The 15,161-nt window shown below is 34.6% G+C and overlaps 1 protein-coding gene across 1 annotated transcript; it reads left to right on the forward strand.

Moving 5' to 3' along the window:
• The first annotated feature begins 6,746 nt into the window (after positions 1-6,746).
• LOC126722252 (uncharacterized) lies at positions 6,747-14,326 on the forward strand. The gene is made up of 6 exons (XM_050425409.1): positions 6,747-6,991; positions 7,475-7,625; positions 11,251-11,332; positions 13,437-13,566; positions 13,647-13,816; positions 14,042-14,326. Exons 1-6 carry the CDS (start codon positions 6,747-6,749, stop codon positions 14,218-14,220), a joined length of 957 nt encoding a protein of 318 aa, XP_050281366.1. The 3' UTR covers positions 14,221-14,326.
• The last annotated feature ends 835 nt before the right edge of the window (positions 14,327-15,161 follow it).

Below are 15,161 nucleotides of genomic sequence, written 5' to 3' on the forward strand. Positions count from 1 at the left end.
TGAATTCATGTCCTCGTATCCAACAGTTGATCTCATACTCTCTTAAAACAACATTAGCATAGAATTCTCTAACCAGAGGTTCACATACCCCAGGCAGATCACTCAGTAGCTTATCCCATCATCTATCCTGAAAACAACTAGGAATGAAAGTGTCCTTCAAATCAACCAAATCCACAAATCTTTCTTGGATGATGGGAGCCTTCAAGTAGAATTGAGTGTATCTCTCAAAATGGTTGGTAGACCTGAACTTTGTAATGTCCATTTTCATCCTCTTGTCACCCTTCTTTGTAGTGATCTTCTTCTTTGTAGGAGACATCTGCAAAACCATAGCAGCAAAGACCACAAAAACAGAGCACACATATGATAACACCACAAATTAGTACCAAGTTAGTAGCATTTAAAAGGGCAAAGAGTTAAACCAAAGATTCAGTCTACAGCACATTTCAGAATCAACTAGACAAGAGAAAACACATAACAACAAAATATAATAGGGTGTAAACATAAAATTTTTAAACAGAACACTCTGTGGGTGTGAGTTCAAAACATTTGATAGTTTTTAGACCCCTTAAAACACAATTGGATTAACCTAGGTAATTAGCCAAGTTGTTACTTAGTCCAAATTCCAAATCTAGGTTATCACAATCAAACAATCATATCATGCAAAGCAGCGGAAAAATAAATTACACAACGATATGATAACCCAGGAAAACCAAACCGATAAAAAACCTGGGGAGAACTTGACCTAGCTATCCTCAAGGTAAACTTGAATCCACTATCTTGAAAGAATCGAAGTTCATACAATAAGACTTACAAGCCCCCACGCTCGACTTCTTATTGCTACCCACCAGTAGAACTTACTGTCACGACCATGTGCAAGCTTCGAATCCACAAACTCCTTCTTTCTTGGATTCACCACCAGATACAAGCACACCTGCTTGTGTTTTCTTTAAGCTTTAATGGCAGCAACCGAGTTGATCATCAAGGTGTAGATAAAATCTCCTCCTTGAAAACCCTAAGTTTGTGTAAAGGAAAGCTCCTCTAGGTCTCACAAGAGATTTACACAAACAACAATATGAGCAACACTAAAACGTGGCTAGGGTTTGCCTTTTATACTTAGGACAAATTAGAAAACCCTAAACGTTTTAAACAAACTAGGGCTGAGTTAGAAATCTGCAGAAAAACACATTCTGCCTGAGATTTGATTGATCGAGCTAGGTCGAAATGCACAATACTTTCTGCATTAGCTCGATTCCAACTTTACATAAAATATACAACTTTGAGCAAGACTAAAACACTTCTAAACACATTGTTTTGATCATGGTTTGCCAACAATACACATTAGAATTCTAAATACATAAAAACCTAAGTCTTTAGAACCTAACAACATTCATGGATAGCCTAGGGCAAAATGTAAACGACATAAGCAGACAAGCAATAGGCAATCAGTGTATATCAAAGACAATCCACAATCAATCCATCTCACAAAAGTCCTAAAAACTTAAGCAAATGTCTACAAGACATTTTACAATGGGTATGATATGCACAATAGAAGTCAGAACAATAATCATACTCAAGAATGAAAATCAAACATGAGAACAAGCATATCAAGCGTCATATTATCAAAACCAGCAAAACCCATTCAAGCAAACTCAACAAAAATAACCCAACCCATGTTCGAACACACATATCACAAAACTTAACAACTCCTCAAAAATCCAAGAAATCAAGGCTATAATAATGAACTAGTTAGAGAAAATAAGAAAGCCCATACCTTTTTTTTGAAGATTGAAGTTGAGAAGATGATGAAAATGTTGGATTTTTGAGTGAAACATGGTGAGTATGTGAGAGAGTTGAATGAACAAGAAAATGAATAGTAAAAAATGTTCGAGGGAAAACTAAAAAGTTTTAAAAATTGTTCTTACAGTGCAAAACATACATTTTTCGTGACTAGAAGTTTCACCCACGAGTAAGTTGCGACGAGAGTCGCCAAACTTTTTGAGTAACCCTCACGACTGAAGCTTTTACTCGCGAGCAAGTCGCCAAACCGAGTCGCAAGAACTCTAAAAACTCAGATTTTTAGAAAATTTTCTAAGTCTTTTTCGCAACTGGGACATTGACCCGCTAGTGAGTCGCGAAAACCTTCTATGTGAGCTTGCGATTAGGGGTATGTGACTAGATTGACCTGCGACCAAGTCGCCAGAACAAGGCAACACAGTTTTTTGAAATTTTTGATTAAAACACTCAAAAATATTTTTGTGTTTGATCAACAAAAATTATATGAAACACATTTAATCAAGTACAATCACACAAATGAATATGGAATTCATTGAACATAGACATGTGTGATGTGTGTAGGTACCAAAGATGAGATTATCCTTAGTCTAATGTGAAACTTCAATGATCAATTCTACCAAGTCATACATAATTAGCACGAGGAAAAGTGATCAATCTTAATTATAGAAATATGCATATATGACCTCCCACATAAACTTTTTTTTCTTTTCTTTTTTGAGCAAGCTCCCACATAAACTTAATTACATAATATTAAAGCTTTTCATTTGGCTCCATTCACATCATAAGATTTGATTTTTTTTGAATCAATACATCTCATTTTGAGATCGATGCTTGAAATTTTTAATATTTCAATTTGATGAGCAAGCCTTTGGCTTTTTGGGTATCATACATTTTCATAAAAGTCGCTTTCCCTTTTTCCTAGTCAAATACTAGTATGTGCGACGACTTTTGCAGCTCATTATCTCTTTTCATTTTGAGATTTACATTTGGTAAGCTTTTTAAGCAAAAAAAAAAAAAAAAAAAAATGTGGGAAGATATATAGGCACAAGTCTATGCAAGTTTCAAGATCAACAAAACCATTGACTAATCATTCATGACAAGTTTGAAGATCTATTTACAACAGTCACATAGATGTCAAGATTTTCCCACAATGATATGAGTGCATGAAAAACAAGCTACTCTCGTAAATGCACAAAGCCATTAGTACAAAGTTACAAGGCAAAACATGATTGTGACAATACATGATAATGTCAATCAAACTTTTTGGATTTTCTACTTTTTATGTGTTTTTGGATTTTTGACACAAAAGCAAGAAAAAGATTGATCAAAAGCAACAATGTGAAAACATTTATAACAAATACAAACAAACAAACACAAATTTTCAAATCAAGCTAGCATCACAACAAAAAGCACACAACCAAGCAAAGTCACAAAAGATAGGAAGTATTAATGCATGGACATGTTGTAATTCTTATGTATGAGTATCCTTCTTCACCCACACGTCACGTGCGTTTAGGGTGATATCCCTATATGATTAGGTACGAGTGTTGTGGCTTTCAAACTTTCTGCTGAAGCTTGCCAAACAGGTGGTAAATGCATCAATCATCTTCATCACATCCCTCACTCCGGGATCACCTTCTTGACCTTTTGATTGTTCAGTAGTCCAATTCCCTTTGCCATGTTTTGGTCCTCTCGACCTTTGCGAACTTGAATTCTTCAATGCTTTTAGCTTGTGACAATTTGGTCTAGTGTGACCTTGAATTCCACAGTGATGGTAGAAGTGTTGGGTTCTCGGACCTCTTTGTGACTTTGGGAGTGATTTCCCTTTACCCTTAGGTTTGACCACTGATTGGTTAGGAGGCTTAGTCATAAACCGTTGGTTAGTCACATTTCTCTTCCTATCCAACTTCACTTTCTCAGCATTCATGGTAGCTACCATTGGTTCTTTGGCTTTCACAAACTTCATTTCCTTGGATATATTGGCAGCCGAACTACTCTCTCCAGTATATCCCAATCTGGTTCTATTGGAGAAAGGTTTTTGATGAGAAAGTACTGCATCAAGCTTCTTGGAGGAAACTCGCTCTACTTTAGCATTGGCTTGAACTACCTCAAGCTCAAGGAATTTTATCTTTGAGTAAGCTTTGGTCAACTCTCCATTCAGTGTCTCTATTTCACATTTGGCTTCCTTATATCGCACGAGAAAACTTCTATAATCTTCCTCTGCCCTCTTTATCTTTTTAATGGCTTCCTTAGCCACCTTTGCATACTCACTGGTCTTCTCAAGGAGGGAATTGTAAGTCTCTTGCAGTCCCACTATTCCTTCATCTTCCTCATCATCAGATTCCTCAACTATCCCAATTGATTCCAATTCAGTGTGCTCACTAAGCTCTTCCACTAGCACACCCAAATCATCTGAAGATTCCACAAGAGCAATGGTCATGAATGCAGAAAAGTTTCCCTCTCCATAATAGCTTTCATCTAAATCTGAATTAAAGGAGTCGATGTCACTAAGAGTGGTGGCATACACTTTGCCCTTCGCTCTCAAATAATTGGTACACTCTTTCTTGAGATGTCCTTCTCCGTTGCACTTGAAGCATGTGACTCCTTGAGAGGATTGAGAGTCCTTCCCATCTTTCCTCCTAAAATCCTTTTTCTCCTTTCCGAAATTTGGGAATTTTCCCTTCTCAGCAAACTTTCCATTTTTTTTGAACTTCAAGAACTTTCGGAAATTCTTCACAAGATATGCCACATCTTTATCGACAACATCCTCATCCGATGAGTGTGAGCATCTATCCTCTCATTAATTGTCTTAAGAGCAAGGGATTTGCTCTTCCTTTGTGACGGCAAAGATTGCTCATAAGTTTGAAGTGAGCCAATTAGTTCTTGAACTTTGATATCATCAAGGTCCTTGCTCTCTTCAATTATTGTGACCTTTGCACAAAAGCTCTCCAGCAATGATCAAAGGATTTTCCTCACTATCTTTGAGTCCTCCGTTTTCTCACCCAAGTTGAACTTACTAATAACCACTTCATTCAACTTGCCATAGAATGAATCAAATGACTTTTCTTCACTCATTTTCAGCTCTTCAAACTGAGTGGATAGCATCTGCAACTTAGTGTCCTTCACCTTCTTTGTTCCTTCATACATGGTCTTCAATATTTGCCATGCCTCTTTGGCAATTGTGACGTGAGATATCTTGTGGAACTCATCTGGAGATACACCACAAAAAATAGCATTTAATGCTTTGTTATTTGCATTAGCTGTCGTGAGAGCTGCCTTATCCCATGTGGATTTGGCAGCCTCTGGCCTAGTCCGTCCAACATCAACTGCATCCCATATACTTTCATCAATTGAACACAAGAATGGTGGAACATTTAAAGATTGAGACTGATCTATCTCAAACGGGGTCAAGTATCGCACTAAGGTAATTAAACCACAGCAAGTGGACCTACTTTGGTACAAATTGAATGTTCAAATAGTGTGTAAAACACCTTGAACGTTTAGACCCCCAAATTACCAATTACCAATTCAAGCTTATTATCAAACAATGTATGTGCGGAATATGAAAATAAGCTAAAACAGAATTGATAAAACAATCTAAACCAAATAAAATCACAACCACAGTAGAAATTAAATGGCAAAGATTAAGGGAAGAGGGATACAAACACAAAAAAAACACAGTGATGTGTTATCGAAAAGGAAACCGAAATCCTCAGCGTAAAACCTCTTCGCCGCCCTCCAAGTGGTCAATAATCCACTAGAGAATGAAGTTGGGATATATGAATAGTCAAAGACCCTCCAAGCCTAATCTACCCAGTGTACCTAAGCCCTCTAAGCTTTTTGCTCCAACGAGGTTACAATAACTGCTTCCCAAGCACCAAATAACCTTCTCACAGATATGGGTTTGGTGAGAAAAGGGTTTGGCTAAATGTACCTCTCAAGGATGTAACAATGGAGAATCAAATGATGAAGATTGTGGATGAGTCAATCTTGTTTTTCTCTAGGGTTTCTCTCTCAAAATTCTCTCTGGAAGTTCTCTACAATACCTGTGTATAAGGGGTACTTATACTGGTGTGTGATTGGAATGCGAAAAGTTAGTTTTTCCTAAACAGAGTACTTTAGCGACTTGACCTCTTGACTTGACTGAGTTGCAAGTCTGAGTTGCGAGCTAACTGCCTGGCTAGACTGAAAGTTTTGTCATGTAGTGCTCTAGCTAGCATGCCTCTTCAGCTCCTCTGCATGCTTCACACGTGTGCCTCCTTTGGCGACTTGCCAGCCTCAAGGCCTTGCTGAGTGCACACTCTTGAGCTTTTCTTCACACTCTCTCATATACTACCCTTACATGATTCCCACCTAAATAAAGGATTTCTAAATGCTGAATTACAAGCAAATTGGCATGGAATAAAGCCAACAAAATGATTGATTAAATTCAACCTTATAGTATGCACTCTAAGTGTTTGATCAAATGCCCAAATGACATTTTCTCGTTGTTTTGGACTCCGATGAGTATTAAATTTTGGGGATTTCCATGTTTTTACATTCTTAACATGCTTTAAACATTGGTTGTGTGTTTCACACACTTTGCCCCATGAATGCCTTGTCATGCATTGCTCATGTATCTCACATGCACACCACATGCACACTTGATGCACACACTTGATCACTTGACATGTTTTGAAATTCACTCATGTTAGGTAAACCCTGTTAGACTTTTAGCACTTAAAACATGATCTTATGACTTTGTTTGCTTGCTTTTATGTTCTTCTTAGGACTTTTGTTTGTTTTTTGTGGACTAACTTTTATCTAATCAAGTTTGTTTTCTTGTTTGTATGTCTTTGTTTCTTTATGTTTGTGTTTATTTTGCAAATGTCTCCTATTAAGAAAAGACCACAAAGAAGCCTTCAAAGCATCCCCGCACCTCCTCGAATACATTCCGAAACGATGATGCTCATATGGCTTTTAATGATTACTACAAACAGACCCCAATCATTCTAGAAAGGATTGTGGACTTAGATTCCCTAAAGGGTACCTTCATTCCAGATGTGTTCAAAGAAAGGACATGGACAAAGTTGCTTAATCTGATGGGTGATGTTTTTGAAGATATCATTCGAGAATTCTTTGCAAATGCCATTGTGGAAAGTGATCACATCAACTATTGGCTAAAGGGGAGAGAGTTCTCAATCACAAGGGAATCAATGTAAGATGTTTTGGAGATTCAACCGATGACTCCAAACACATCTCTACAATATGATGAGAGAAGGGAGAAACTAGAACCCCTCATGGAAATCCTTGGTGGACAACTTAAGAAGAAGGCCTTGCACACCATTACGTTCACCCCAAAAATGTGAGCCTACATCATGATCTTCAACCTCTACCTAGTGAAGAACTTGAAGAACTTGTCAGAACTGAAGACCATATTCCTATTTGATCTCTTCATTCATAAGGAGATCAACATCTGTGGTCACATTTATCATCTCTTCATCAAAAGTATCACAAAAAGGAAATCAAGGGTAACTCTACCATTCCCAAGCCTTGTCATGTCTCTTATTTTAAGGGCAAGGGTGAAGATTCCAAGTGGACTTCAAGTAATGCAAAGGGAAGATCCTATTAGTGCGTAAACCATCATCCGAAGCAAAGCTCATATCCTCGAACTAACTGTTGGTGTCTCTCAAATTCCAAGAGATGATGCTGATGAAGAAGGAGGAGACACTGAAAAGGAAATTGAGCATTTCACTTCAGTTCTAGAGGACACTACACAACATTCATCCCAAACGCGTGCGAGAGCACCCAATCGCCTTGATCATCTAATTGGAAGGGACGAAGAGATGCATGTAATGCTAGCTTCACACGTCAACTACTCCACATCTCAATTCGCATACCTTGAAGGCCAAATCACTATCCTCTCATCTTAAATTGATGACATGATGAGGAAATCAGAGTAGGAGTTAGATTCGAAGTCCGATGCATTTTAATCTCTTTGGCCATTCCGGTTAAACAAGGAGAGTAGATTGAGGGGAGTACAGCTTGAGGGGGAGTAGCAAAGTAGCAAATTTTAGTATACATTGGTTTATTTTTGTGGTTTCTAGTTTACTTTAAGTTTTTATAGCTTTTGGATTTTTACAATGCTTTCACTTAAAGCTTTAAAGTACTTTAGTTTAAAACTTAGTTTTCTTTAGTATTATTTTGTATTTTGGTTTTTATAACCGTTTTGATGCTTATTGCTTTCTAATGCTCTTAGCTTTAGTTTCTTTAATGCATCATATGTTTGTTGGACATGCAATTGATTTTAGCGTTTCTCTTAATTACATTGCGTGTCTAGATGATCATTTACTTGATAAATGGTCATTGTAGTCATTTCCTAATGACTGTTCATGTTTGATCAAGATATGCTTCATGCTATACTTTTCAATTAATACCTTGATCACATTTTTACTTGCTCATCGTACATGCCTTGTGTTCTACTTGTCTTGAGCTTAATGAAGTTTTGTTGTTATGTGCAAGTGTTTCAAGATACAAGTGTATATGGTGTAAGTGCTTCACAACTTCTAGAATTAGGTGTGAGTGAGTTTTGCCTATGTTCTCAAACTCACCTTTAAGTTTAGAGTCTGTTTAAGGGTTTTGTCACAGAATAGCCAAAGGGGGAGATTGTAAAGTTGCGATTTCCAACTATACTGTGTTGGCTTTAATTTTGTGCCAAATTTGATTGTAATTTCTTCAATCATTTTCCCTGTATGTATGTGGGATTAATTGTAAGGGATGAGTGTGAGAGATCGGTGAAGAATCAAGCTTCAAAAGTTGAACAAATGGATTTCGCAACTGCCTCGCGAGAAGCAACTCGCGAAAAAAGCCATGTGTAGAGCACATGACTAGAAGATGAAGAGTCGTGCTAGGCTGGATTTTTCGCTACTGTCTCGCGGGTAAGGCCAACCCGTGAAGGACCCGCAAAACTTTTGTTTGGCAAAAAGTTGTATTTTGCTTTACCAAGTCTTCAGCCACACTATATATACTCTCATTACCCACAAATTGTAATGAGTACTTTTCAGAGAAAAAACCCTAGAAAACACACTTGAGAGTTAGAGATTGTTATACCCACTTGTTAGGATTAGTGCCCTTAAATCCTATTGTATAATGCTATGTATGACATTATATATGATATTATGTTGTGATTAATAAAGTTTTTTTTTTTTTTATTATCTAAAATAATGGTAACAGGAATATTTGGACATTATCATATCGTTCATGAGATGCATAGTATGTGATTTAATCATAGAAAATATAAATCACAAGTTTTTTGTAAACTCAAAATTTTAGTTCGTAGTCGATGATGAAATTGGGCACTTCATTTGGGAAGATTATAACATATCAACGAAGATAATTTGTCTTGATCATGGAAGTAGAGACTTCTAGTTGATATATTGATATGTTTTAAGTGTTAAAACATATTAAACTAGACCGTTATGAGATTTATTATTCTACTAATGACTATCAAATGAATAATAAATCTCACGACTTCTATTTACGTCAATTCTTAATTATGAGAGAATAATGAATCTGATCATAAAGTGTAGATTGCTTTGATATATCAGGAGTGAGATCTAAAGCCATGATCAAAACCTTAGTATGTTGGGTAGTCATATTTAATGTTGAAGGAACATATATTCTCAAGATGGAATTCATAATCTCTTAACGGACATAAAATATTATCTTTAGATAAGTTTAATGAGTTTGGTTATTCAGAATGTTAGATCTAACTACTTTAGTAAGAAGTTATTAAAGTATATATTTATAAAATTGGATTTCATAAATATATGAAGAATAACTTACAGGATTAAACTGGGTACTCAAGAATAAGATGTAGTAATATTCAAAGTGGCAATCAACATTTATAATTTTGTATTACTACAAATATTTTAATAAAGGAGTTGGATGTATAATAAAGTCTTGAGATATAATTTATTAATAAGACCTAGAGTGCAATTGTATTTATACAGTGGTATTAAATATAATTAATCGTAATTTTGGGCTTGTTAAGAGTTGACAAAAAGGCCCAAAACCCATTGGAGCTAGTGTCTTATTTGTCCCTTTTGGTCCCAATCCAAGCCACATATTAAAACCCAATTGGATTGGTCCAAAAGACTAACCCAATTAGATAATCAGTTATATATAAGGAGAGAAACATAAAGAATTTTGGTAATGTATATGATACATGAAATGGTGTGTATGTGAGTGTGAGCCACTCTCTTATTCTCCCTTGAACACATACGTGTAAACTGATTGAGAGACCACACTTCTTGGGCAAAAGTGGAATTGGAGTGAAGATTAAAAGTGTTCCTAATTATTTCTAATCTTTGGTTTTGAATTTTGCCACACCAAGTTATGCTCTCTTATTCTTAAATTTTGAAATTTACATAAAACATGTTATCAATTGCGAATGAAGTAGATCGGTTAATTTTCCGCTGCATATGTTTTGTATGCGATACAAACTATGTTTTTCCAACACCACAATCATCTACACACTTCCTTATGATTTTCCTCAACTCCTACCTCTCCATCTCTACATCCTTAAAAGGTTGATAGCCCAAACACTTACCACACCCATTCTGAGTGTAAAGTGAGATTTTGGTGTTACTAGAAAGTATTGGAATGAGCCATTCATTGGTGGATGCAATTGGGCTGAATTGCAGGATCCTGAAAGCTAGAGAAGACAAGATTTTGAGAAGTCAGTTGGTAGCAGGAGCTTGGAGGGCTCAAGTACATGAGGTAGACTAGGCTTGGAGGGTCTTTTGTAATTCATGTACTCCAACTTTATTCTCTAGTGGATCAATTTCAACTTGGAGGGTCGCGGAGACGTTTTCCACCGAGTTCTTCAGTTTTCTCTTCGATAACATGTCTCAGTCTTATCATGTGTTTGTATCTCTCTTCCCTACTCTTTAAGCTTTAATTTTATTGTTGATAATGGATGAATATGGCTTAGAGTAGTGTTAACGGTTCTTTGCACTTATTTACTCTTGTTCTGCACTTAGTATAAGTTAGGGTAAAAGCTATCTAGCTGTAATTTTTAATTGGGGGTCTGAACAACCTCTTGTGTTTTAGCACCAATCCGAGCATTCAAAGTGGATTTAAACAAGTAACTTGACTAAAAAAAAAAGGTATCTTGACAAAAAGAAGAGGTAGCGAAACCCACTAGAATCAACTTTGATCAAACATCGTACTATCATAGTTTCTTTATGCATCGTTGTTCAAAAACAATAGTTTCTTTATGCTTCCTTAAAGAAAACCAAATCCTCCAATTCTTCTCCTCTCTCCAATCAAATTAAGCATAGATCCTTCTTTTTTCTTGCATCTCGGCCCTTCTCTATTCTTTCCTTCCAACCGATCACACGTACTGTTCCGTGTGTAAAGTGGTATGGTATTGTTGTGGACCACACAATCCTATTGACATCCCTCTATAAATAGTGCATATTATCAATAGCTTTAAATAAAGAGGATTTTGACAAAGCAAAACCCAAATTCATGGAAAACAAGTCCGGCGAATTCGGTATGTTCTTTTTCGTTCTTGAATGTTTATTTGAGACAATTATTTTTTGTATTTTATTTATTTTATTTCAATATAAAGGTTCATATTTTCTTGCCTACTTTACGTTGGAACTCTTTGATGGCATAGGGTCTTAATGGAAGAAAAGAACCCTTCCAAAACCCCACCCCAAATCCATAAGTCAAGTTTCAAAAGAGGGGCATTTCCCTATTTAGTTTGGGAGGAAGGGCAAAAGGCTAATTAATTTTCCTGAAAAGGGCAAAAGCCCATTTTGTCCTCATATAGTGTCATAGCGCAGTTATACATTAAAAGTAGTCGGTAACCAGCCATGCAATACATGGAAGAGTTTAACTTAATATAATTTTTTTCTCTTTTTCATTTATTTTGTCTAGATATGAAATTTAGATAATTATGGTAAATATTTGTAACCATTTATTATAATCTAGTTTGTATATGAAACTATATAATCTACCATTTAAAGAAAAGTGTGACATGCCAAAATTCCAATCGAGGATTTAAATTATATATATAGATATATATAGATAGATTGATATATTAAACCCTAAGTTTAATTAATTTCAAAGTGAATTATATACTTTTAAAATTGTATGAATTTATACCCTAGATCAAATCGTATGATCAAACCTAAAAGGTTTAGATTTTAAATTGATATAATTTAAAAGTTCGATATTTAATTTGAGACTAGAGTCCATCAAAAAATAATTGAAACCAGAGAAACTATAAGATTTCATTTGCAACAATCTTAAATCCTATAAGTTATTTTTATTATTACTCTTATGTTATCATTATTGCTGCTGTTGGTACTACTACTACTACTCTTATGTTATCATTATTGCTGCTGTTGCTATTACTACTACTACTAAAGAAAGAGATCAAAAATCATGGATAGAACCCCAGTTAGACCAAGAAGGGCCATGGTAGCCAACCTCTAATTCTTTTTTCTTTTTTTTTTTTTTTTTTTTTTCATATTGTATGCATAGTTTTTTCAATAGTATAGGTAATTAAAATTAAAGTTTAGTTTCCAAAAGTTACTCCTAAGTCCCTCTCAAGAATTAAGTTTAATCTGAAGATATAAAAAAAAAAAAATGGAAATAATTAGTAACTAGCCCACAACATTGGCTCCCCTCCAAAACAAAAAAATCTTTTTAATTAATAATTACCTAAAATCAAGTCTTGCTATTATAACGAAAATGTTAACTACCTTAAGAAGGGTTGTCAACTCATCCACGAACCACCAGTACCTCGAATTGCTCGCTCCCATCCATACATGTTCTCTCTTTTGAATTCATTTCGGAAAAAATAAATTTTTTTGAACAATCTTTTTAATAATTTTATTTTCTTGATTAGAAAGATACTTAAACTTTCAGAAGAGTTAATTTTTTTTTTCCTGATTTTACTAGTTATTTTACTAATTTCACTTATAAGATGTCTGTATGTTTGGGTGCTAATATGGCTTAGAGAAATGAGAAACAAAACATTCTCTTAAAATCAATTTTTTTTTTTTTTATTCTGTAAATATGGTGAGTAAAACAAAATCTTAAAAAGTTTCTGTAAAGTTGAATTAAAAGAGCAATTTTCGTGTCAAATTGTTTGGTTTTGTATTTTCTTAAAATTATATATTTCTCTCAATGTCATTTAACAATTCAATTTTTTTTTTCTTTTTTTCTTAAGGTATTCTATCTCTTTGATTTTGGGGGTTTGGAATTAGGTGTTAAATAGGATATAACGTCAAAATTTTATTCAAATTGGATAATTTAGGGTAGTAATTGAATTTAGAGTTGAGAGACATTGCTGCAAAATTTAATACAGATTCAATCATAAATGAATGTTAGGACCTAATGGAATATCAAGTTATGTTTTTATTGATGATTGAGTTGAAATGTGTTAAGAAACAAAAAATGTATCAATTATTTTATTATAATTTATTGTTAACACTGAATAAACCACCAATTTTATTTTTCATGTATTAATTAATTTATTTTTGAATTTTTGTATAATTCTCATTCTTAAATTATTAGAAAAAAATCATACTTTGGCTGCCCAATATTTACTAGAATTGTGTCTAAATATTCCTAATGTATTGCAGCAATCACAAGAATGGCAAGACATTTTCGGCCAGCTCATTACTTACTAAAAATACAGTCATACTCTTTACTGTGTGAGACTGGGGTTGAAAAGTATGACTCTGGTGTATTTGAAGTTGGCGGCCACAAATGGTGGATTCTAATGCCTCAATATTCTTTGTTCCTTAAAATATGAATTTGAGCCTTATTATCTACCATGTCTTCTTTTGTAGGAGGTTGTCTCTCTATCCAAAAGGAAATGAGAAAATGAATGGGGCTGGTCACATCTCCATTTATTTGTCAATTGTTGATACAGAAAAATCTCCTCTGGGATGGGAGGTTAATGCCAGCTTCAAATTGTTTGTGTATGATCAGATACGGGACAAGTTCTTGACCATTCAAGGTTTGCTCTCTAATAATTTATACATATGCATAACATGCATATGTATTTGCTATGCAAAAAATTCTACCAAATCAACAATTTTTTAAAATTTTTCCATAACTTGTTGAGGGTGATAGATTAGTTTAGTATAATATCACTTTCACATGAACTACCACGGTTGTAAAATAATATTAAGAAATGTGTTTCGGTACTAGACTAATTGTTTGCCATATATTTAATTTGTAGATGTTGAAGGGGCAATTAGAAGATTTCATGACATAAAGACTGAATGGGTTTCGACAAATTTCTCCCTCTTGATTCTTTCAATGTTATTTCAAATGGATACCTTGTCAATGATTGTTGTGTATTTGGTGTGGAGATTTTTGTTCATGAACGTAGTGCAAAACGAGAGTGTCTTACCATGATAAAAGAACCTCCCAATCGAATTATGACTTGAAAGATTGAAAACTTTTCGCAAAAGGATAGAGTATTATATGCTTCTCAAGTATATGTTGTTGGAGAATTAAAATGGTATTTTTATTATTAGAAGTTAAAACTTTTATTGTTATAAAAGGGAAAGCTACCACTGCCAAATGCAAAACTTATTAACTATTATTTTTTTAACTCTTTTTATTGAATCCAGGAAAATACTGATTTATCCCAATGGATTTTATAATGAAGCACCCAAAGCAATTTCCGTCTTCCTCGACTCAGTAGATTGTGTTGCACCTGATTACAAAATTTTTGTGGATTTTAAGCTGCGGATAAGGGACCAAATTAATAATGAACATGCAGAAGAAAGAGGTTAATGAATTATATTTGTCATTTTCTTCTTTTTTTCTAGCGAGAAATACGTGCTTTTTGTTCTCTTTTATTTACTTTCCTATATTATAAGCTTTCTCTTTTTTTATTCCCCCTCATAGCTAAACACTGGTTATCTGCCTCATGTAACGACTGGGGTTTTTCGCAACTTTTGTCACGAAAGGATCTTGAGGATGCATCCAAGGGGTTTCTTGTTGAAGATACCTTGATTGTAGAAGCAGAAATTATGGTTATGTCTACTATAAAGTAGTTCTACATATTTATTTATATTTTGATGAAAAGTTCTACATATTTATAGTTTGTTTGGCTCGGGACAAAGATTATGGTTGTCTACTGTAAAGTAAAGATCTCTTAATAACCGTACATATTTATCGTTTGTTTGGCTCAGAACCTAAAGTTATGTTTCCTCGTCTTAGGTTTCTTTTTTAGGTTTGAGTTCTATTTTTTAAACTTTCTACTGAGGGTGGGGGTCAATGCGACATGACTATTTGAAATTGGCATAATTGTACTATCATCGTTAGTTTGCACGACCATTGTTAGATAC

Source organism: Quercus robur, chromosome 4 (genome assembly GCF_932294415.1).
Source record: "Quercus robur chromosome 4, dhQueRobu3.1, whole genome shotgun sequence".
In the NCBI taxonomy this organism is placed as follows: domain Eukaryota; kingdom Viridiplantae; phylum Streptophyta; class Magnoliopsida; order Fagales; family Fagaceae; genus Quercus; species Quercus robur.